Here is a 23,322-nt window from a genome sequence, read left to right as displayed (position 1 = left end):
ATATAACCTATGAATTTGTCAAGCACTGGCCACTAATATTGTTCACACTTAGGTGAAAATATGCAAAATGCCTTTGAACTCATTTCTTGTGGGTGAAGGTTTTCAATTTTCTTCAAGCAAGCATGGGTATTGGATTAAAATAGAGAGTTAGGCTTACATGAGTTACACAGGATAAGAACCGAGTACTATTGGTAATCAGAAAAGAATCATATAATACCCTTTGAATCAGTAAGGACTAATGGGAGTGCAGGAATCTGTGCAGGTAAAGACATGAGCCACAGCATTCTGATTGAGATGTATTTGCTGGAGAATGGAGTCAAAGAGGCTGACTATGTGTACATTAGAGAAGTCAAGATACAAAGAACAGCAAAGGGTGACAACAGATAGTAAGAGCTACAAAAAGGGAGTATGAAAAGAAACTTGTATGGAATATAAAAATCAACACAAGAAACTTTTAAAATTATATTAAAAGGGGGTGGTTAACAGCAATGTGGTCCCCTTAAAAACAGACAATGGTGATATTGTAAATTAAAATAAGGAAATGGCGGACATGTTAAATAATTACTTTGTGTCAGTATTTACAATAAAGGAAAAGGATAGAGGATAATCAAAAAGGCTATTGGAATGCTGGCCTTTATATCTAGTGAACTAGAATACAAGGGGTTAGAAGTTATGCTGCAGCTGTACAAAGCCCTGGTTAGACCACACCTGGAGTACTGTGAGCAGTTCTGGGCACCACACCTTAGGAAGGATATACTGGCCTTGGAGGGAGTGCATCATAGGTTTACCAGAATGATACCTGGATTCCAAGGGAGAGATTGCACAAACTAGGATTATAGTCCCTGGAATTTAGAAGGTTAAGAGGTGATTTGATCGAAGTTTTCAGGATATTAAGGGGAATTGATAGGGTAGATGGAGAAACTATTTCCGCTGGTTGGGGATTCTAGGACTAGGGAACAGAGCCTAAAAATTAGAACCCGGCCTTTCAGGAGTAGAGTCAGGAAACACTTCTACACGCAAAGGGTGGTATAAGTTTGGAACGCTCTTCTGCAAATAGCAGCTGATGCTAGGTCAATTTTAAATTTTAAATCTGAGATTGATAGATTTCTGTTGACCAAGGGTATTAAGTGATATGCGGCAAAGACAAGTATAAGGAGTTGGGTCACAGATCAACCATGATCTCACTGAATGGCGGAACAGGCTCGAGGGGCTAAATAGCCTACTCCTGATCCTATGTTCCTTAATTGTAATCTGCATGCGTGGAACTAGAAGAGAGCGGTCAGCTGCACAGCAGAGGAGTTTCAAGAGGTTGGAGTGGGCACAGTGTTAAAGGCAGCAGGAAAAGTTAAGAAGGATAAGAGACAAAGTTATGGGCAAAGTTTGAAAATATTGTTTGTGATTTTGACCAGTCCAGCCTGCGAGCTGCAAGTCAGACAGAAGCCATATTGGATGTTCTCAAACAGGGAGTGGTAAGACTGACAGAAACGTGGTTGTGAGGAAAGAACATGTTCCAGGACCTTGGAAAGAAAAGTTAGAGATAGTGACAGTTGGAGAGATTGACTATGGATGTTTCAATTGGTGGTGGTGGGGGGGGGGCGAGGGTGGGGGGGGGTGGAGTCTGAAAGGAGGTAGGGACAGTGTCAGAGAATAGAGGCAGGTTGACAATGTCAGCAATCATGGAGCTGAAAATTGGAAATTGTATGATGAGGAGCTAGGACAGGAGGGGCTCCAGGGAGCAAGTGGCAGGCTACAATGATGAGATGAGTGTAATAGGCACTGAAGGGAAAACTGGAAAGAAACTGTGGAGGATGGGATTGGTCAAAAAGAGGGTAGAAGATATTACAGGCTAATAGTAATAATGGCAGTCTTAGCAACAATGACATTTCAGAACGAGAGTATTCTCCAATGCAACAACATTTTCAATTCTCTTCACTCTTAAGTACTTCAGGACAATTATGGACAATTTTGTTTCACTCAGGCTCTCTATAGCTCGTATCCAGATTTGATGCTGTACATCACACATGATGCACATTGGGGAAAGGGATATCATTTTATTTATTGGCTGTTAGGCAGAAGAATGGGTTGTTTAAGGGAGCTTTATCCCAATTTTCTCTTAAGAATATAAGGGGTGAATTCCCACAACGGTTCTTCTATTGCTGTTACTTCGGCACAATAGTTGTGGAAAACCTGCAAAAATGGTATGAATGCTATTCGTGCTGTTTAAGGGTTTCCACGGCTCTTCCACTGAAGACGATCGGGTGAACCCTCACAGAAATTCACCCTCAAACTCTGAAACTACCTTCAGGTCCAAAGGGCACCATTTAGAAGGTTATATTTGCCAATATAATTATTCTGCAAGGTTCGGTACACTATTTGCAAGAAAAATCTTGGCGTGCATGGACAACTGCTCATGAGGAGGCTAAACAAGGTGGACTGGGTGAGCCAAACGGCCTGTTTCCATGTTGTAATTTCTATGTAATTATGTAAAACAAGCTAAATCCATTTAATCAGTATACAAATGATCAAATCAGCAACAAAGATGGAAAAAACTAAAATAGGAAATAAAAAGAGATTGCTGGAAATATGCAGCAGGTTTGTCAGCCCCTCAAACAGAAGACAATTTGGCTTCTAAGGTTGAGACCCTTTGTCAGACTGGCTCTGATAAAAGTACTCAACCTGAAATGTTAACCAGTTTTCATTTGTCAGATGCTGAGGACATGCTGTGTATTTCCAGCATTTTCTGTTTTATTTCACATGTCCAACGTCTGTTTGTCTTCTTTCTCCTTGGAATAGGATGTATTTTACCTTAATTCACCATCTTGTGTTTTATAACTGCTCTTGTAAAAGCCGTGGAAGCTGTCCGACAGATTGGCAATGTAGTCAATATTAATCAAGTATGTGTTTCCAGAGTACAAGGGGACACCAGCCTGAAGTGCAAGTTGCTCGTACGGTGGGTATTCCAAAAGATGCAAGTTACTTTCCGATCCAGTTGTTCCATCCTCTTTCAGTAGTACAATGGTTGACCTGATGATTTCCAGGTTTTTGCTGTGCAGGATGATAGAGCTGGTATCTGATTCAACAGAAACTTCAATCCTCACAGATGCAGAAAAATTCAGCGTGGTCAAATTTGGGTGTATGAGCAAGTCATAATGCACTGGGATAATGGTTTCAGGCAATCTCATCTTGTTCCAAGGAAACCTCTGACCATCAGATGTGAATGGGAAATCTGGTGCCTCCTCACTATTCTGGTCATTTTTTAAGGTCTCTGCTATTGAAAAGGTGATGATAGTTGTAAGAAATCCTATTAATTTTAAATACCCAGCAGTTGCCATCTGGAAGCCAGTTGCTGTGGTGCCGTCACCCCTGGTGATGTTTAAGGAAGTTTGCAGTTTTCCTGCTTTGCTCAGTTTTAGTTCTAAATCGAATTGTTACTCCTTTGATGGCTATTCAGCCATTCACTTGCCTGATGTAAATAAAACATCAAGCATGCTGAAAACAATGATGTCCTATATGAAGAAAAACAAACATAGGTACATAAATTTGTAATTATATATGCTTAGTATTTATCTACAGGTACACATTGTTGATAACATGCTAATAAGAACATAGGAACAGGAGTAGGTTATTCAGCCCTTCAAGCCTATTCTACCATTCATGGCTGGTCTGAATCTCAACTCCATTTAATTATCACTATATATTGTATTTGAGGTAAAGTACTTAATATTGATCTGAACACAATTGTTGTGGTTGTTTCAGAAGTTACAAGACAATATATACTATTGTGTCTACATTCTACTCTTGTTAATTCAAAGTTGATTTTGCTTAAAAATTTAAATTATCCAGTTGATTGAATTAAGCAATTTTAATAAAACAGCACAAGTTTTATTAACACTTTTATTAAACCCATAATTTCAATTGAAATTAACCGATAATTTAAATTAAGCAACTTCAAATTAAGAGATTGTATACAATATTGTGTAGTATTGATTTTGAATATGAAACTTTGAGGTTAAATCTAAATTTCAGCTTTGGTGAGGATATGTGCCACATGGTGTAATACAGACCAAGAAAATCTTAGGTTTTAATCCTAATCTTATGTTGAGTTAACTGACCTCAGCCAGGATAGCAGTGGAGGCACTATGACTGACTTCAGCATCCCCTAGTTCAGGAGAGAAAAGAAACTTGGCCAAACTTCCCACTCCTGATCACCAACCCCCAATGAAAGTGCATATGTATGGGCATCAGATGAGCAAAGTCAAGCTCAATTGTTCAGGCTACCATTCCAAAGCATCCCACTAACTATCATGATCCAGGATTATATTTTAAGAATGGCCACTTGAGGCGAGTTATCACTCGCATCCATGGAAATACAACCCCTCATAAGTTACCACATGAGAAAAGTTACCACATGAGAAAAAGGATAATAGAGAAAATTGAAGGGAAGGAAAAAGTTATTTACAAAATAAACTCCAAATTGCAAACATTTTCAGTGTGGTACTCCTGTCATGGTTTCCACTGCAAAATTCACGACTAATGCATCAGTTTTTTGAGTTATACTGAACAAAAAGAAAAGGAACAGAGATTCACCACAAGAAGAGAGAAGTAATGAGGCCAATCCTAATGTGAAAGATGACATACTTTGAATTTATTAATTGGAAGTCAGAAGAAAAGTTGTACGTATACAACGGCGTCTGGAAAAGTTGACAGTGACATATCAAAATAAAGGTGAAGAACAGTATGGCTAGATGATATGATGGAATGGGCAGGTGTAACTTCAGAGATTGATGCAATCTATCTGTGGAGAGACCAGGAAGGTGAAAGAATGTGGAAGAGAGGGGGAGAGAGGATAGCTAAACATTATGATAAATGAAGAATGTTATTTTGTCTGTATTAGGACTCTGCCCTTAGAAAAATCCCTGGGTAAATTAATGCAAGCTAGCTGCTATGTTCTCCTAGCTTCCAATGACTAGCTCAGCTCTGGTAAACCAATTATAATTTGTTCTACCAATATCCTAAAATTTGGCATTCACAGAATCACAGAAACCCCACAGTGCAGATAGAGGCCATTTCGGCCCATCGAGCCTGCACCGACACATATCCCACCCGATCCCCGTAACCCCTGCACCAACACATATCCCACCCTATCCCCGTAACCCCACGTATTTAATCCCCCTAACACTAAGGGTCAATTTATCATAGCCAATCAACCTAACCCGCACATCTTTGGGGGCAGCACGGTGGCACAGTGGTTAGCACTGTTGCCTCACAGCGCCAGAGACCCGGGTTCGAATCCGGCCTCGGGCGACTGTCTGTGTGGAGTTTGCACATTCTCCCCGTGTTTGCGTGGGTTTTCTCCGGGTGCTCCGGTTTCCTCCCACAGTCCAAAGATGTGCGGGTTAGGTTGATTGGCTATGATAAATTGACCCTTAGTATTAGGGGGATTAAATACGTGAGGTTACAGGGATAGGGTGGGATATGTGTTGGTGTAGGGGTTATGGGGATCGGGTGGGATATGTGTCGGTGCAGGCTCGATGGGCCGAAATGGTCTCTATCTGCACTGTTGTGATTCTGTGATTCTGTGACTGTGGGAGGAAACCGGAGCACCCGGAGGAAACCCACGCAAACACGGGGAGAATGTGCAAACTCCACACAGACAGTCGCCCGAGGCCGGATTCGAACCCGGGTCCCTGGCGCTGTGATTTTTGCTGGTGATCGTGGCATTAAAATTCTACGAACAATCTGGTAAATAAAAGTACACATTTTTTAAAGTAATGAAATGTAAATCAGAATGGCAATGGCAGAGTACTATCTGCCAGGACCACCATTTTAGATTCAGCCAGGTTGAATAAACTGCAGATCGACTGAATGCCACACATGCCTGACCCTGTTTCCCATGGATCAGATTTGCATTTACAGAACACATTATGTCACTCAGAAACTTCTTAAGTGTTTCACATACAATTAATTACTTTGTAGGCACTTCACTCTAAAAGCAGAAACAACTCTCCTTTAACAATCTAGCACTCCTTCAGTATTACATTGGAGTGGCAGCCTAGATTACACAGGGGGGTCCTGAAGTGCAGTGTGAAACCATACCTTTCTGACTCAGAGCCACCAACTGAATACAGCTAACATGCACATCTTTTACAAAAAATAACAATGAAACAGCACAGTTTCATGCGCCAAGAACACATCAGGAATGTAGGCGCATTCACGACTTACTGCTCAGGCAGAAAATCATGGGCCCGCAAATAAGATGGCACCCAAACTCTGCATATGCCCGAGGCATGAAAATGTGTTCAGGAAGCACTAAAGATGAAAATTTACCGCAGCAGCACCAACTTGCATTTATATAGTGCCTTTAATGCTATAAAACGTCCCAAGGTGCTTCACAGGAGTGTAATCAGACAAAAATTGGCACCTAGACAAAAGAGATGACAGTGGGGCAGGTGGTCAAAGAGGTAGGTTTTAAGGAGTACCTTAAAGGAGGAGAGAGAGTTAGGGAGGTGGAGAGATTAGGGAGGGAATTCCAGAGCTCGAGACCTAGACAGTCAAAGGCACGGCCGCCAATGATGAGGTGAAGGCAGTCGCAGATGCACAAGAGGTCAGAATTGGAGGAATGCAGAGTTCTGGGAGGCTGTAGTATTGGAGGAGGTTTGAGATAGGGAGGGACGAGACCGTGGAGCGACAAGGGTGAGAAATTTAAATTCAAGGCGTTGGTGGACTTGGAATCAACTTAGGTCAGCGAGCAGAGGGGATGATGGGTGAGCGGAACTTGGTGCGAGTTAGCATACCCATTGTTTTTAAAACAGTAAAGCACCCTCAAAACGGAACTGTCGTTTTTTAAAAACATGCAGTTTCTTAAAGTATACACCCTCACTTGTTCACATTGGGTATTAAATGAGAAATATGAGTAGTTTTAATCTGTGCAGCTTGGCCAAGTGAAACTGACAAACTGCCCCGCATCGAACGGGAGTGGAGAAGCAGCCATGTTTCCCACTACAGTACTTCCGGATTTTATCAAATTATCCAACGAGGGGAGTGTTGGGAGTGGCGCGGACTGCTGCAACCCTATTTGAGCATGTGAGCCAGTCTTTAACCAACCACACAAAGTGAAAAATCGGTCACATTGCCGGATAAACCGTGAGAAACTGACCGGCTCCCGCAGAGTTGCCTTGTCACCGTAGGGAGGCTGGTATCGGAGGTGCTGCGAGCGCGAGTTCAGCAACATCTCCGGCTCCCGGGAATCTGCAACAAAGACCAAGGCTGCGGCCCACACCACCAACAGCGAGACACTTCCCCCCCTCCCCGCCCCAGCCCGTGTGCGTCTGTCCAGAGAGCGAAAATAGCTTCTCTTTGAACGCGCTGCCCTCCTTGCGAATGTTTATTTTTAAACTTTACCTTTATAAACAAGACAGTATTTTCTGGCGGATGGAAGACATAGGAATTGTAAAACTGAACTGTCCTGTTGATTCAGGGCAGCCAGCAGAAGTGAAAGTGAAATTGGAATTATCACAAACAGCCCGTTAGACTGCGCGATAACTGCACCATTGGACCTTACTGAACAGCACCCTGTGATTTATGTAAACATATTTTTAAATCAGGATGAGCAAACGATATAAAACATTTTGAAATCAGGCTGTCCCCAGTGCAGCAACAATGCTGGATTTGCCCGTCAATGCAAAGGTCACCACCCCAGGATTCAGGAAAGTTAAAACATCAGGGCCTGAAATTTCCTCCAAGGGCACAACACAGATTTGACCCGAAAATGAGTCCAATGTTGCCCTCATTTTGCCAATGTAAAGTTACAGCCAAATATCCTCTCAATCTCATTAGAATAAGCCCGAATTTAAAATGGGTGTAAAAGGGCATAAATTAGCGTAAATAATCAGGAGCCAAGGAAACGGCAAACCCCCATCAGTATATTTCTTCTTTGAGTCTATGTTTCCATAGGGACAGGGTACTGAATTTGGATGATCAGCCATGATCTCATTGAATGGCGGAGCAGGCTCGAGGGGCCGAATGGCCTACTCCTGCTCCTATCTTCTTTGAGTCTTAAAGTTCAAGTTTCAAATCATGTGTCGTGTATTGATTGCAAGTTTGACACCAGTCAATACGGTAATGTAATGTGCGAGTTTAACACCAGTTAATACGGTAATGTAATGTGCAATGCATTATGGGAATTACCTGGGAAAGCTGCAGTCAGCCATTTTACCAAGTAAAGTAAAGATCACAGTTAGAAGCCTGTCTGCCTGACTCTGATTTAATTCAACGTATCTACATGCTTGATTGAATGCATTAAAGCATAGATACAACATTGGCGATGAAGATAATGAACAGGAATCATTTTAAATAGGTAGTTGCCCGAGTTTTAGGTAGCTAGGATGGAGAAGACCAGAATTCAAAATTTTGCTTGCTTCGCCGAGCCAGCCACGTTGGGTCCAAGATGGACGAGGTGGGTAACGTCTTTTGAGCTTTATGCCAACGGCAAATGACTCATTATCGACGGTACTTCTACAGCTGCCATGAAGCAGAGGAGAAGAGCTCTACTTCTACACCTAACAGGACCAGATGTCCAGGATATCTTTTCGACCCTACCGGACACAGGAGAGCCAGCAGACTACACGGCGGCGGTTAGTGCTTTGAATCACTACTTCGTGCCCCAGGTCAACGCAGCATTTGCCAGACAGACTTTTCATAAGTTGTCCCAGAAGGCAGGTGAGACTGTGCAACAATTTGCTGCTCGCTTGCGGCAGGCTGCTAAAGACTGTGCTTTTGGGGGGGATGCGGATAATCAAATAAGAGACGCTATCCTGAGTAGGTGCACGTCAGCCTATGTGCGGAGGAAATTGCGAGAGGAAGGGTATGGTCTAACGCTCGTCCGCACGTTACAATTGGCCTCACAATGTGAAAACGTCGAGGAGCAGATGTCAGCCATGTCATGTACAGAGAAGGCGGAGACAGATACTGTTCGTCGTGTTACACAGAAAAGAAGGTATTATACGAAAAGCTCGACAAGGAAACCAAAGGGAAATGGCGATAGGAACGAAAGGAAATGTTACAGATGTGGACACACAGACCACATGGGCAGAGATCCGAAATGCCCAGGACGCGGACAAAAGTGTCATAAGTGCAAGGGAAAGGATAATTTCTCCAAAGTATGCCGCACAAAGGATACAAAGAAACACAGTGTGAACAATGTAGAGGAACAACATAACTTTGCATTTGCTGTTACCGGAAATAACGGGACAGAGAGACTTACCTTTTGTGTGGGAGAAGTAAACCTGAGAATGTTAATTGATTCGGGTGCAACTAATAATGTGATAGATGAGAATACATGGGAAGGAGTAAAGTCAGAACACATTAAGTGTCAGTCACATGTCCCTAAGACAGAGAGAACGTTATTCTCTTATGCTTCTAGCCGACCACTGTCAGTTAAAGGTGTATTCACATGTGGGATTACAATAGGTAAGAGAACTGAGCAGGCGGAGTTCATTGTGGTTAAAGGCCAAGGAGAGCCGTTGCTAGGAAGGGAGACAGCCATGAAACTGGGAGTTTTAAAAATAGGCGCAGATGTCTCATAGAAACATAGAAGATAGGAGCAGGAGTAGGCCATTCGGCCCTTCGAGCCTGCTCCGCCATTCAATGTGATCATGGCTGATCATCCAAATTCATTACCCTGTCCCTGCCTTTTCCCCATATCCCTTGATCCCTTTAGCCTCAAGAAATATATCCAACTCTTTCTTGAATATATTTAATGAACTAGCCTCCACCGCCCTCTGTGGTAGAGAATTCCACAGGTTCACCACTCTCTGGGTGAAGAAATTCCTCCTCATTTCAGTCCTAAATGGCTTACCCGTTATCCTTAGACTATGACCCCTGGTTCTGGACTCCCCGGCCATCAGAAACATCCTTCCTGCATCTAGTCTGTCCAGACCTGACAGAATTTTATAGGTTTCGATGAGATCCCCTCTCAATCTTCTAAACTCCAGTGAGTATAAGCCCAATCGACACTGTAATGAAATCTGTTTGTCTTGATCCTGTATTCGTTTTGCACTCATGTATATTACCCTCCCCCACTGTGTATAGTTTCACTTCCTCTTTCCCGACTAACCTGGGAGGTTCCAGGTCTTGGCTCTTGGCTCCGCCCCTGACTTCTCTTACATAAAGATCCCAGGATCTGTATGACTCATTCCTGTGAACCAGTCGGCGTGTTGAGATGTTAGCTCTGATCTTAGTGATTAAAAGCCAACTTGTTTAAATCTATAACTTCTAGTTTTGTGGTAATTGAAGGCCCATCAATTTTAATCACTAAAGAATACTAGGATGGATCGACTCCTAAAACCAGAGCGTCTGGACTTGGATCCACATTCTGCTGAAACATCAAATCAATTTGGACACTGGCTCAAATGCTTCGAACTCTTCGCGGGGGCCTCATCTGCTAGCGAGGTAGATAAACTGAGTCTACTGACTACTCGTGTAAGTCATCGGATTTATTCGTTCATCCGGGACGCCACCTCTTACACGGAGGCCATCACTATCCTGAAGGCCCAATACCAGAGGCCGGTAAACGAAGTGTACGCCAGACATCTGCTGGCTACACGCAGGCAGCGACCAGAGGAATCAATGGACGATTTCTTACAGGGCCTAAAGGACCTGGTCCGGGACTGTAACTGCAAGGCTGTGACGGCCAACGCGTACTCTGACGAATTGGTCCGCGATTCCTTCATCACGGGCCTCAAATCGAATTATATCCGGCAGAGACTGCTGGAGAAGGAGGTCCTGGACTTAAAAAAGGCAGTGGCCACTGTGCGATCGCTGGACGTGGCCCAGAGAAACTCTGACTCTTATTCTTCCGGCCATGCGGCCCTCACCACCTCGTGCGCGCCGAGGGGGCCGGCATCTTGGAATCAGCCATCTTCCCCATCCAGGTCTCAGACCAGCTCTACGCCGCCGGAGTCCCCACACAGAAGTTCACCCAGGAGTCCTACTACAGCGGCAATGTCTCGAGGCCCGAAATGCTACTTCTGCGGCCAGGCCAAGCACCCCAGACAACGATACCCAGCGAAGGACGCTACATGCTTCAAATGTAAGAAAAAGGGGCATTTTAGCAAAGTCTGCAGGGGGAATCCGATTTCCAACTCCGTCACCGCCTCGTGCATGCCGTGCGGGCCGCCATCTTGGGATCCGCCATCTTTTTCCGACTCAACGGCCGCCCAGGGCCCAGCAGTGGCTTCGATCATGGTGGATCAATCCAGGCCACACCCGTTGACAAAATCCATGATGGACATACAGGTAAACGGGAATTTAACTAAATGTTTAATTGACTGTGGGAGTACCGAGACTTTTATCCACCCTAGCCTGGTACGGCGGCACTCATTAACGGTAACCCCTACACGGAGCAGAATTGCTATGGCTGCTAAGCCCCACACTTCGGACATTTTGGGCTACTGTGTGGTAACACTGACTGTAAAAGGCACGGACTACAAGGATTTTAAACTCATGATGCCAGAACTCTGTGTTAATGTAATCTTGGGCCTGGACTTCCAGTGCCACCACGAAAGTGTCACGCTAGCATATGGCGGGTCCCAGCCGCCACTCACAGTCTGTGGCCTATCAACCTTTAAAATCAGCCCGCCCTCTTTATTCGCTAATCTCGCTCCGAACTGTAGGCCCATAGCGACCAAAAGTAGACGGTACAGTCTGGAAGACAGACACTTTATCAAGGCGGAAGTGGACAGACTCCTGCGGGAAGGCATTATTGAATGCAGTACCAGCCCGTGGCGTGCCCAAGTAGTCATAGTTAAAAATAGCAAAAAGAAACGGATGGTAATTGACTACAACCAGACTGTTCATATTTATACCCAGCTGGACGCCTACCCTTTACCCCGCATATCAGAAATGGTCAACCAGATTGCGCAATACCGAGTCTTCTCGACTATCGACCTCAAATCCGCGTATCACCAGCTCCCCATTAGAACGGAGGACCGCCCATACACCGCCTTAGAGGCGAACGGGCGCCTCTACCATTTTCTCAGAGTGCCCTTCGGAGTAACAAATGGGGTCTCGGTCTTCCAACGTGAGATGGACCGCATGGTTGACGAGAATAAACTACAAGCTACCTACCCCTATCTGGACAATGTCACTATCTGCGGGCACAACCAGCAAGACCACGATCTAAATCTTGCGAGATTTTTAAAAACTGCCCTAAAGCTGAATCTAACCTACAACGAAGACAAATGTGTCTTCAACACAACCCGTCTCTGTATCCTCGGCTGTGTGGTGGAAGATGGGGTAATTGGACCGGACCCTGACCGATTACGCCCCCTAAAGGAACTGCCCCTGCCACACAATCCCAAAGCTTTAAAAAGGTGCCTGGGATTTTTTTCGTGTTATGCCAAAAGGTGCCCAATTACTCTGATAAGGCCCGACCCCTCATTAAATCGACGTCCTCCCCACTATCAGCTGAAGCTCGGGAGGCTTTCACCAGTATTAAACAGGACATTGAAAGGGCTGCAGTGTGTGCAGTGGACGAATGCATTCCCTTTCAAGTCGAAAGCGATGCGTCAGACTTTGCCTTAGCTGCGACCCTCAATCAGGCTGGGAGACCTGTGGCCTTCTTCTCCCGAACCCTTCAGGGACCTGAAATCAGGCACTCTTCTGTCGAGAAGGAGGCACAGGCTATCGTGGAGGCAGTGCGGCACTGGAGACACTACCTAGCCAGCAAACGTTTCACCCTGCTCACCGACCAGCGGTCGGTGGCTTTCATGTTTAATAACAAAGGGGGAAAATCAAGAATGACAAAATACTCAGGTGGAGGATCGAACTATCCACGTTCGACTATGATATTACGTACAGGCCGGGAGCCCTTAATGAACCCCCAGATGCCCTATCGCGGGGAATGTGTGCCAGCATTCATACGGACAAATTACAGGATCTCCACAACGACCTCTGTCACCCAGGGGTCACCCGACTATACCATTTTATAAAGTCCCGCAATCTGCCCCACTCCATCGAGGAGGTCAGGGTAATGACCAGAGCCTGCCGCATCTGTGCGGAATGCAAGCCTCGTTTCTACAGGCCTGACCGTGCACACCTTATCAAAGCCACACGGCCATTCGAGCGCCTAAGTCTGGACTTCAAGGGACCCCTTCCCTCTGCCAACCGTAATGTATACTTCCTCAATATCATTGATGAATATTCCCGCTTCCCCTTCGCCATTCCCTGCCCAGACATGACCAGTGCCACGGTCATCAAGTGTATCTGTAATCTATTCTGCATGTTTGGCATGCCGAACTACATACACAGCGATAGGGGGACGTCATTCATGAGTGACGAGCTGCGCCAGTTCTTGCTCTCGAAGGGGATAGCCACTAGCAGAACCACTAGCTACAAACCCCGGGGTAATGGGCAAGTGGAAAGGGAGAATGCTACTGTTTGGAAGGCTGTCACGTTAGCCTTAAAATCAAAAGGCCTTCTGACCTCCCGCTGGCAGGAAGTCCTCCCAGGCGTGCTCCACTCCATAAGGTCTCTGTTATGTACTGCCACTAACGCTACCCCTCACGAAAAGATGTTCGTTTTCTCCCGGAAATCCACCTCGGGCATATCTCTACCCGCGTGGCTGACGTCTCCGGGGACAGTACTATTGCGGAAGCACGTGAGGGGCCATAAAACGGACCCCTTGTGGAAAAGGTACAGCTCCTCCATGCAAACCCTCAGTACGCCTATATCGAATACTCTGACGGGCGAGAGGACACTGTTTCCATAAAAGACCTCGCTCCCTCGGGGAGCGGAGAGAACGATGGGAGACTACCCGATGAAGACCTACACTACAAAGAGACAGGACGCCCAGAGGTATCAATACCCAACTTTAACCTGGAGGACACTGCAGATAACCTGGAAGACACTGCGGAGGCCCGGACAGCGGAGGAACCAGAATCCACGCCCCTAGAGGCACCCCAACCGGCTTTGCGCCGATCACCGAGAACTGCAAAACCTCCTGACACTCACTTATACCAACTTTTAAGAAACATCACCCCGATGGACTAAATCTATAGAAGGGGTGAATGTAATGAAATCTGTTTGTCTTGATCCTGTATTCGTTTTGCACTCATGTATATTACCCTCCCCCACTGTGTATAGTTTCACTTCCTCTTTCCCGACTAACCTGGGAGGTTCCAGGTCTTGGCTCCGCCCCTGACTTCTCTTACATAAAGATCCCAGGATCTGTATGACTCATTCCTGTGAACCAGTCGGCATGTTGAGATGTTAGCTCTGATCTTAGTGATTAAAAGCCAACTTGTTTAAGTCTATAACTTCTAGTTTTGTGGTTATTGAAGGCCCATCATAGGTTTCGATGAGATCCCCTCTCAATCTTCTAAACTCCAGTGAGTATAAGCCCAATCGACACAATCTCTCCTCATACGTCATTCCTGCCATCCCAGGTATCAGCCTGGTGAATCTTCGCTGCACTCCCTCCATGGCAAGAACGTCCTTCCTCAGGTAAGGTGACCAAAACTGCACACAATATTCAAGGTGCGGTCTCACCAAGGCCCTGTACAACTGTAGCAAGACATCCTTGTTTCTGTACTCGAACCCTCTTGCTACGAAGGCCAACATACCATTTGCCTTCTTAACCGCCTGCTGCACCTACATGCTTACTTTCAGCGACTGGTGCACAAGGACACCCAGGTCTCTTTGCACTTCCCCTTCTCCCAATCTATTGCCATTCAAATAATAATCTGCCTTCCTGTTTTTGCCACCAAAGTGGATAACCTCACATTTATCCACATTATAGTGCATTTGCCATGTTTCTGCCCAATCACCCAACCTGTCCAAATCGTATTGGAGTTTCCCGACATCCTCCTCGCAGCTTACCCTCCCGCCCAGCTTTGTGTCGTCTGCAAATTTGGAGATATTACATCCAATTCCCTCGTCCAGATCATTAATATATATTGTGAACAGCTGGGGTCCTAGGACCGAGCCATGCGGTACCCCACTAGTCACTGCCTGCCACTCGGAAAACGACCCGTTTATTCCAACTCTTTGCTTTCTGTCCGCCAACCAGTTCGCTATCCAAGTCAATACCTTGCCCCCAATCCCATGTGCCTTAATTTTGCACGCTAATCTCTTATGCGGGACCTTATCGAAAGCCTTCTGAAAGTCCAAATACACCACATCCACTGGTTCTCCCTTATCTATTTTACCAGTTACATCCTCAAAAAATTCCAGTAGATTAGTCAAGCATGATTTACCTTTTGTAAATCCATGTTGACTTTGTCCGATCCTGTCACTGCTTTCCAAGTGCTCTGCTATTTCATCTTTTATAATAGACTCTAGCATTTTCCCCACTACCGATGTCAGGCTTACCGGTCTATAATTCCCCGCTTTTTCTCTACCACCTTTTTTGAATAGTGGGGTAACATTAGCTACCCTCCAATCCATGGGTACCGTTCCAGAGTCTATCGAGTTCTGGAAGATGACCAGCAATGCATCTACTATTTCTAGGGCCACTTCCTTAAGTACCCTGGGATGTAGATTATCAGGCCCTGGGGATTTATCGGCCTTCAGTCCCATCAATTTTCCTAACACCATTTTCCTACAAATACTGATTTCTTTCAGTTCCTCTCTTTCATCAGACCCTATATTCCCCGGCATCTCTGGGAGGTTATTTGTGTCCTCCTTTGTGAAGACAGAACCAAAGTATGTATTTAGTTGAAATAACAACAGAAAATGCTGGAAAAACTCAGCAAGTCAGGCAACATCCGTGGAGAGAAATTTGAGTTGACGTTTCGGGTTTGACCCTTCTTCAAAACTTCAAAACTAGTTCCTTTTCTCTCCAGTTTTGAAGAAGGGTCAAACCCGAAACGTCAACTCAAATTTCTCTCCACGGATGTTGCCTGACTTGCTGAGTTTTTCCAGCATTTTCTGTTGTTATTTCGGATTTCCAACATCTGCAGTATTTTGCTATCGTACATATGTATTTAGTTGGTCTGCCATTTCCTTGTTTCCCATTATAAATTCCCCTGATTCTGACTGTAAGGGACCTACGCTTGACTTCACCAATCTTTTTCTCTTCACATATCTATAAAAGCTTTTACAGTCAGTTTTTATGTTCCCTGCTAGCTTACTCTCATATTCTATTTTCCCTTTCTTAATTAATCCCTTTGTCCTCCTTTGTTGACTCCTAAACTGCTCCCAATCCTCAGGATTATTGCTTTTTCTAGCCAATTTATATGTACTCTCCTTGGATCTTATGCTATCCCTAATTTCCCTTGTTAGCCACGGTTGAGTCACCTTTTTTCTTTTATTTTTATGCCAAACTGGGATGAACAAATTCTGTAGCTCATCTGTGGTAGATGTAAGACAGCTACTAGAACAGCGGTATCCAAAGGTGTTCCAGGGAGTAGGAAGGCTGAACACAAAACAGATCAGTTTGTATATCGACCCACAAGTGAAGCCTGTGGCCCAGCCACTGAGGCGTATACCATTCAACTTAAGGGGGGCAGTAGAGGCCAAAATAAAATAATTGAGGGACATGGACATTATCGAACCTGTAACTGGTCCCACCCCATGGGTAAATCCTGTGGTTATTGTACCAAAAGCGGATAAGGATGTAAGGTTATGCCTAGACATGAGACGAGCAAACCAGGCAATAGTGAGGGAACGATATCCGATCCCCACCGTTGATGAGATACTCCAAGGTATGAACGGCTCGACGGTGTTTCGTAAGCTAGACCTGAAATGGGGTTATCACCAGCTAGAACTGACCCGAGTCAGGAGAAATCACAACGTTTGCAGTACATAACGGAGTATACAGGTACAAGAGGCTGATATTCAGTGTATCTTCAGCTAGTGAGCAATATCAGCACGAGATAGCTAATGCCTTAGCTGGAATAGAGGGTGTTGAAAACATCTCAGACGACATTATCGTGCATGCACACGACCAGGAAACGCACGACAGATGCCTGCACGCTGTCATGACCAGACTAATGGAAAGTGGACTGACACTAAACTCAGAGAAGTGTCAATTCAACATGGACCGATTGATTTTCATGGGAATCCTGTTGTCTGAAAAGGGCGTCGGACCAACAGCAGAGAGAGTGCGAGTGGTGGCAGAAGCTCGGGAACCAGAGAATGCTACAGAGGTGAGGAGTTTCTTGGGACTCGTTGGGTACAGTAGCAGATTCATCCCGCAGTTTGCAACGCTATCAGAGCCACTGCGACGCCTGACGAGAACGGACACACCATTTAAATTTGGATCACAACAGAGACAGTCATTCAGTGCTCTCAAGGAAGAGTTGGCCAGAGCTGGCACTTTAGCATATTTTGATAAGGACGCACCAACCAAGGTGATAGCAGATGCCAGTCCTGTAGGTTTAGGCACAGTACTAGTTCAGGACCAACAGGGACAAGAGGTGCCAATATGCTATGTAAGTCGTAGTTTAACAGACTGTGAGAGGAAATACTCTCAAACAGAGAGAGAGGCCTTAGCTCTTGTATGGGCTGGTGAGAGGCTGCATCCATATGTGTATGGCCGAAAATTTAACTTGGTAACTGACCATAAGCCATTACAAGTGATAGACGGCCCACACTCTAAACCCTGTGCCCGTATGGAGAGATGGGTACTTAGATTACAGCCGTACGATTTTAAGGTGATACACATTCCATGCAAGCAAAACATTGCAGACCCACTGTCACGATTGCTGGGAGAGACAGCAAAACAAGAGAGACATTCTCATGGCTCAGATGAATATGTGAGATTTGTAGCTGTGAGTGCGACACCAAAAGCACTCACTACTAGGGAGGTGGAGGAAGCCTCTGCTACCGACCCAGAGCTGATTGAGGTATGGAAGGCAATCACAAACGTACATTTTGAGAACTGTAAAGCTTATGCAGCAATTGCAAACGAGCTGTGCGTAGTGGGGTACCTAGTTCTTCGGGGAACACGCATCATGCTACCCACAGTGTTACACGCACGAGCCCTGGTGTTAGCACATGAAGGACACTTGGGAATAGTTGGAACAAAGCAACATCTCAGAACCAAGGTTTGGTGGCCTGGCATGGACAAGGCAGCTGAAAAACACTGTAAAGCGTGCCATGGCTGTCAGATAGTAGCCAGACCTGACCCACCTGAACCGTTGAGACCAACACCATTACCGGAGGGCCCCTGGCAGGATGTAGCTATAGACTTACTGGGACCCTTGCCATCCAACCACTCCATTCTTGTGGTAGTTGATTATTATAGTCGCTACTATGAATATGACATCATAACCTCCACAACAACAGAGAAGGTTATCGATAGTTTAGAGTCAATCTTCAGCCGTCATGGTTTGCCAATCACCTGCAAATCTGATAATGGTCCCCAATTCAGATCTGAATTATTCAAAGAATACTGTGAAAACAACGGGATCAAACACCTGAAAACGACAGCAAAATGGGCTCAGGCTAACGGAGAAGTCGAGCGCCAGAATGCATCGCTGATGAAGAGAATCAGAATTGCTCAGTCAGAAGGACTAGATTGGAAACGTGAACTTAGAAAATATGTGACTGTGTACAGGAGCATTGAACATGCCATGACAGGAAAGAGCCCGGTAGAGCTGCTCTTTAAACGGAAAATGAGAGGAAAGCTGCCAGACATCACAGAGTCGCGCGTAGACATGGAAGTACGTGACCGGGACGCAGAACAAAAAGGCAAGTCCAAACTGTATGCAGATGAACAGCAGAGAACACAATGCTCAGAGGTGGAAGTTGGTGACACGGTGCTGGTACAGCAGGACAAAGTGGACAAGTTCACCACTCCTTTTAATGCCACACCACACAAAGTTTTGAGTAAAACAGGGAATCAAGCAGTAGTAGAATCTCCAGAAGGAGCACGCTACTCGAGAAACACTACATTTGTGAAGAAATACAGAACCAATGGACCAAAGGAGACACTCCATGAGCAGGAGGAAACACAAGGGACTGAGGACAGTATAATAGACCCTGACACACATACCACTGTGACACAGGCAATACCCACTGACACCAACATGTCAGACATACCCAATACAGCCAGACCTCAAAGGGTTAAAAGAAAACCCCAAAGACTGTCTGATTATGTCACAACATAAACTGTGCGAGAACTGCATGGGTGATGTTAACTGTTTAAACCTGGGAATTATTTAGTTGTGTGGTAAGACACAAGTTTATAAAAAGTTTATAAACCAAATAAGTTATGCAGTGTTATTGTAAGCAACTGTTTGTAAACTGCAAGTTTGTTTCCAAGGAAAAGGGGGATGTCGTGTATTGATTGCGAGTTTGACACCAGTCAATACGGTAATGTAATGTGCGAGTTTAACACCAGTTAATACGGTAATGTAATGTGCATTGCATTATGGGAATTACCCAGGAAAGCTGCAGTCAGCCATTTTACCAATAAAGATCACAGTTAGAAGCCTGTCTGCCTGACTCTGATTTAATTCGACGTATCTACATGCTTGATTGAACGCATTAAAGCATAGATAGAACATCATGTATCAATCATTTGTGCACATCGAGCACAGCATGTTTAAGAACCTGCAATGGGGGAAGCTTTTCAATTTTTGATAGCCCGAAATTTGTGGTCCCGATGACGGCGTGCACCTTCTGAAAGGCCCCGTAAGTTCTGGGTTTCAACATGCGCGAAAACCCAGAACTTGCGATCTGTCAAGGTACACCTTGTCGGATCTATCGAACTGACTGAGAATCACTTTCGCTGCCACACAACTACTGCCCACAAAACTCTTACGCCTGGTAAAAGCAGGCATAGGGCCAACTTTCACCAGCTTAAGAGTTAATATAAATCTTAAATTAGAAATTTGAAAATAAAAAATTATGCACAAACACTTTGGGCTGGATTTTAGTACTTGATTGACCTTGTTGAGCCCACCCAGCGAACTCAGCAGGCCAATTAAGGACCACCCGGCAACAGGTGATGTCACAGATTGACATTTCATCTGTCAAGAGCTTTTGACAGATGAAATATCAGCGTTTGACAGCTCTTTGAAGCTGTCAAACACTGACAATCTGTACTCCAAGTTAATTCCTTCCTCTCAGGCTGATTTAGATATCTCTCCAGAACAAAAAGCTGAATGCTGCAACTTTTGACAGCTCGTGGTCATTCTGCTTTCTGTACCGGTGAGATGAGGGCCTCCCGAGACCTGAAGGAAAGAAGGCTGTAAAGGTAAGAAAAGGTAAGTAAAACTTCTTTTAACACTTTACACACACCAAACACACTTACCTCTGCACTCATGCACCCATCACTCAACTGAACAATGGACATCTGGAACCCTCCAAGCCTTTCAGTCCGACGGTCCACCTCGCTAACTTGGCGTAGTTTGGAGTCATCGGGAATCCCACACTTCAGGAATAAAAATAGGGATTAGGCTAAAAACTGCCTGTTAGCTACCTGTTAACAGGCAGTTAATTGGCACTAATCCCCTTCCCGCCTCGGGGAGGCGGCTCCCAGCACAGGTCGGGTATCCGCCTCCTTTGAAACTGGCATGGAGGCGGGTTGGTGGTGGGATGGGTTCGTGCCCCCCGATTTCGAGATTTTAACCCCCCACACGCCTCCAATCCCGCCTCCACGGCCCAATGAAAATCCTGCCCTTTAAATTAGTTCATGCAAATTTTGGCCTGGATTAAAATGTTTAAAATTATTATTTTTTAAATTACATTTTTATTGTATTTGCTGTATTGAAGGGACTTTCAATTAAATTTGAAAATGAGAACTTTTTTTTTTATTACAGTTGTCTAAATTGTTTCATTATTTCGGGATTCAATTAGAATTCATGGGGATTCCGTTCGTCAATGTAATCCTCCTTTCTCATTGGAGGACCTGGCCCATGTGATCCCTGGGACACTTCCGAACTGCCTGCATCCCTGGGATCTGTGGGCCTTTACACAGGCGTATGTATGCCTGGAGACCCAGGACCCAAACTCTCCGTAGCTATGGAGCCAGGAGGTAAGCTCGGAAATATTTTGCAGGTCGTAGGCATGTAGTGGAGTGTATAATGAAAACATTCACGTGATTTTCCATCATTTCTACCCATTTGAACCTGTTTCCTTTATCTTTTCATATAAACTGGCTGTTCAGTGTTGCTAGGCACTGAACTCCATACAGAGATCAGTTTAAAGAGACCAATAGTGAGATTGTTATATTGTCAAGCCATTAATGAAAGTTATTTTTTTTGCACATTGTCACAAAGAGGTTTGAAGAGCCTTTGTGGCTGTTTCTGTGGTACTGCATTAAAAAAAAACCTCCTGCTGCTACAATGAGTTTCCACTGGGATTCCCCTACATCTCTGCTTTTTGAAGTAAGAGGAGGAAGACCAACAGAGGTATGTCAGGTAAGTCAGGATGTACCAGATGGACTCTGTACCCACCCACTGGTACCCTCATACCAGAATATGCAGACAGATTTGCACACACCTCCACTTGGCCAAGGAGTAATGTCTTCAGCAGCTTTGTTTTACCAGGGCAGCGTTGATGGGAGTTATGCCACATGCTGAAAACAGCTGCAGCCAATGTTCCACACTAATAGCACTTCCAGTGGCTGTAAAACTGACAACCACACTGAACCTTTGCGTCAGGATTGTTTCAAGCTGTCACTAGGGACATTGCAAATATGTGCATCAGCTGCAGACAGATGTGTGAAGCAAGTCAGAAATGCATGGTTTGCTCAAGCCAGTTTATACCCTTCCCTATGGACAATTACCTTCGGCGACCGGTGGGTACTGCAGGGTATACAGTGTTTAATTGCGCAAACAATAATATGATTGATAATTAGTTTTCATTTAGTTATGTAAGAATTGGCAATAATTTACAGCTCCGAAGATTAATTTCTTTGATTAAAGAATCCCTGGGTGATACACCTTTAAAAATTTCAGGGATCAAAAATGGCCATCAGACCGCATGGCCGAAGACAAAGGACTTGGAAAACAGCTTTCTGTGTCTGTGAAGAAAGGTTCAATGGCAGTCAAATCTGTCAATCAAAGGGGAGTTTCCCCCCGCCCTGCAGCAGGACAATCGATGCCTGTTTACAGAACGTTATACAATGTTGACTCCAAGATCAAGTGCTTGAAACTGCCAGCATGAACAAAGGAACTTTGTTTGCTAAGCACTCAAGACTGTCAATCAATTGCGGTTCCAGATGACCACAGGACAATGCTTTGTTTACAAAGAAATTGAATGCTATTAGCATTTGTTTGTATATCAAGTGGACACATCCAAACTGAGGAGAAACCGTTTAAATGAATGGGAGAACACATTCAAACCCATTACTGGACAATGGGGCAGTTGGATCCCTTTTGTTTTAGCCCAGAAACATCCAGATCTGGGTGGGCCCCAAAAGGGGGTATAAAAGATAGCTTCCCAGAAGCATCTCTCTCTCTCTGGCCTCGCCTCCGTGTCCCTCTACAGCGTGGGAGTCTGCCTATAGAAGCGAAACACCAGTTTACTTTTAAAACACTGGGGTGTTTTTCACTTCGGGGCAGTGAAGATCTAAGTTCACAGGACACGGAGCAGGCATTTCCAGTGGTGAGCATATATTTTTCTGGCCTTCCACAAGGCAACTTAGGATAGGTATAGGGGTGGGAGTAAAGTGGGAATTTCGTTAGAATTGTGATTTTAGTCAATTTCCTTCGTTGTGTCTGTTTCTCCTCCCCTATTTAAGCAAGACAGTGTTGCACCTAGCAGAGAAGTGCTATAGTGAACATTGAATTCGGTATTTAAAACTGTATTAAAAAGGAGTAGCTGTTTTAAAGTACTGTATGTAAAACTGTATTAAAAGGGGTGTTGCATCAAGCTGTAGTGCTGTGGTGAACGCTGTGTAGCTATTTTTTAAAGTCTATATTAAAGTACTGTATTTAAAATAAGGTAGTGTTGCACTGGGCAGGGAGCACTCTAATGGACACTTAAGTGTACTGCGTTTAAGCAAAAGTGTTGTACCAGGCATAAGAGCCATATCGATTATTTTAAGTTGTTTCTTTCTTTTGTTTTCAATAAATGCTGGTCTGTTTTGCACCCAAACCACGAGTCACGTTGTTTTCTGTCTACATCGCCACCGAATAAGTCTGGGGGTCAGAACTCAGGAATAGGGGAGCGCTTTGAAACCGCAAGGGGGTCCCTGGAGCAGCTCAGAGGCTTCTGACTGGCCAGAGACAAATAACCCCAGCCCCGCTAGCGTGTGTGTGCTAATTCCTTACAGTTAATTACATGTTATGTCTAAATTATCATATTAGTGGTCCCTCCTTAATCTTACAGAGTTGTTTTTCTGTTAGTAAGACTGGGGCAACCCAGTGC

At 44.8% G+C, this 23,322-nt stretch overlaps 1 protein-coding gene across 7 annotated transcripts in view; it reads right to left on the bottom strand.

Moving 5' to 3' along the window:
• The window catches only part of LOC147124508 (endoplasmic reticulum aminopeptidase 1-like), a 156,650-nt gene that overhangs the window by 117,547 nt on the left and 15,781 nt on the right, over positions 1–23,322 (bottom strand). For 4 of the 7 annotated variants that reach the window (XM_085988401.1, XM_085988411.1, XM_085988420.1 and 1 more), the window contains exon 3: positions 2,806–3,506. In XM_085988401.1, the coding sequence (XP_085844527.1) occupies positions 2,806–3,332 (527 nt within the window). In that variant the 5' untranslated portion in view covers positions 3,333–3,506. Of the gene's footprint in view, positions 1–2,805; positions 3,507–7,156; positions 7,307–7,401; positions 7,526–23,322 lie in introns of those variants that run through there. The other 3 variants (XM_085988394.1, XM_085988449.1, XM_085988431.1) reach the window with 2 other exon arrangements.

This window comes from Somniosus microcephalus, chromosome 1, assembly GCF_052327205.1.
Source record: "Somniosus microcephalus isolate GS21.2 chromosome 1, FLI_Smic_1.0, whole genome shotgun sequence".
Taxonomy (NCBI): Eukaryota; Metazoa; Chordata; class Chondrichthyes; order Squaliformes; family Somniosidae; genus Somniosus; species Somniosus microcephalus.
Note: the sequence above shows the minus strand (reverse complement) of the source record. Positions and strands in the feature narration are given on the sequence as shown.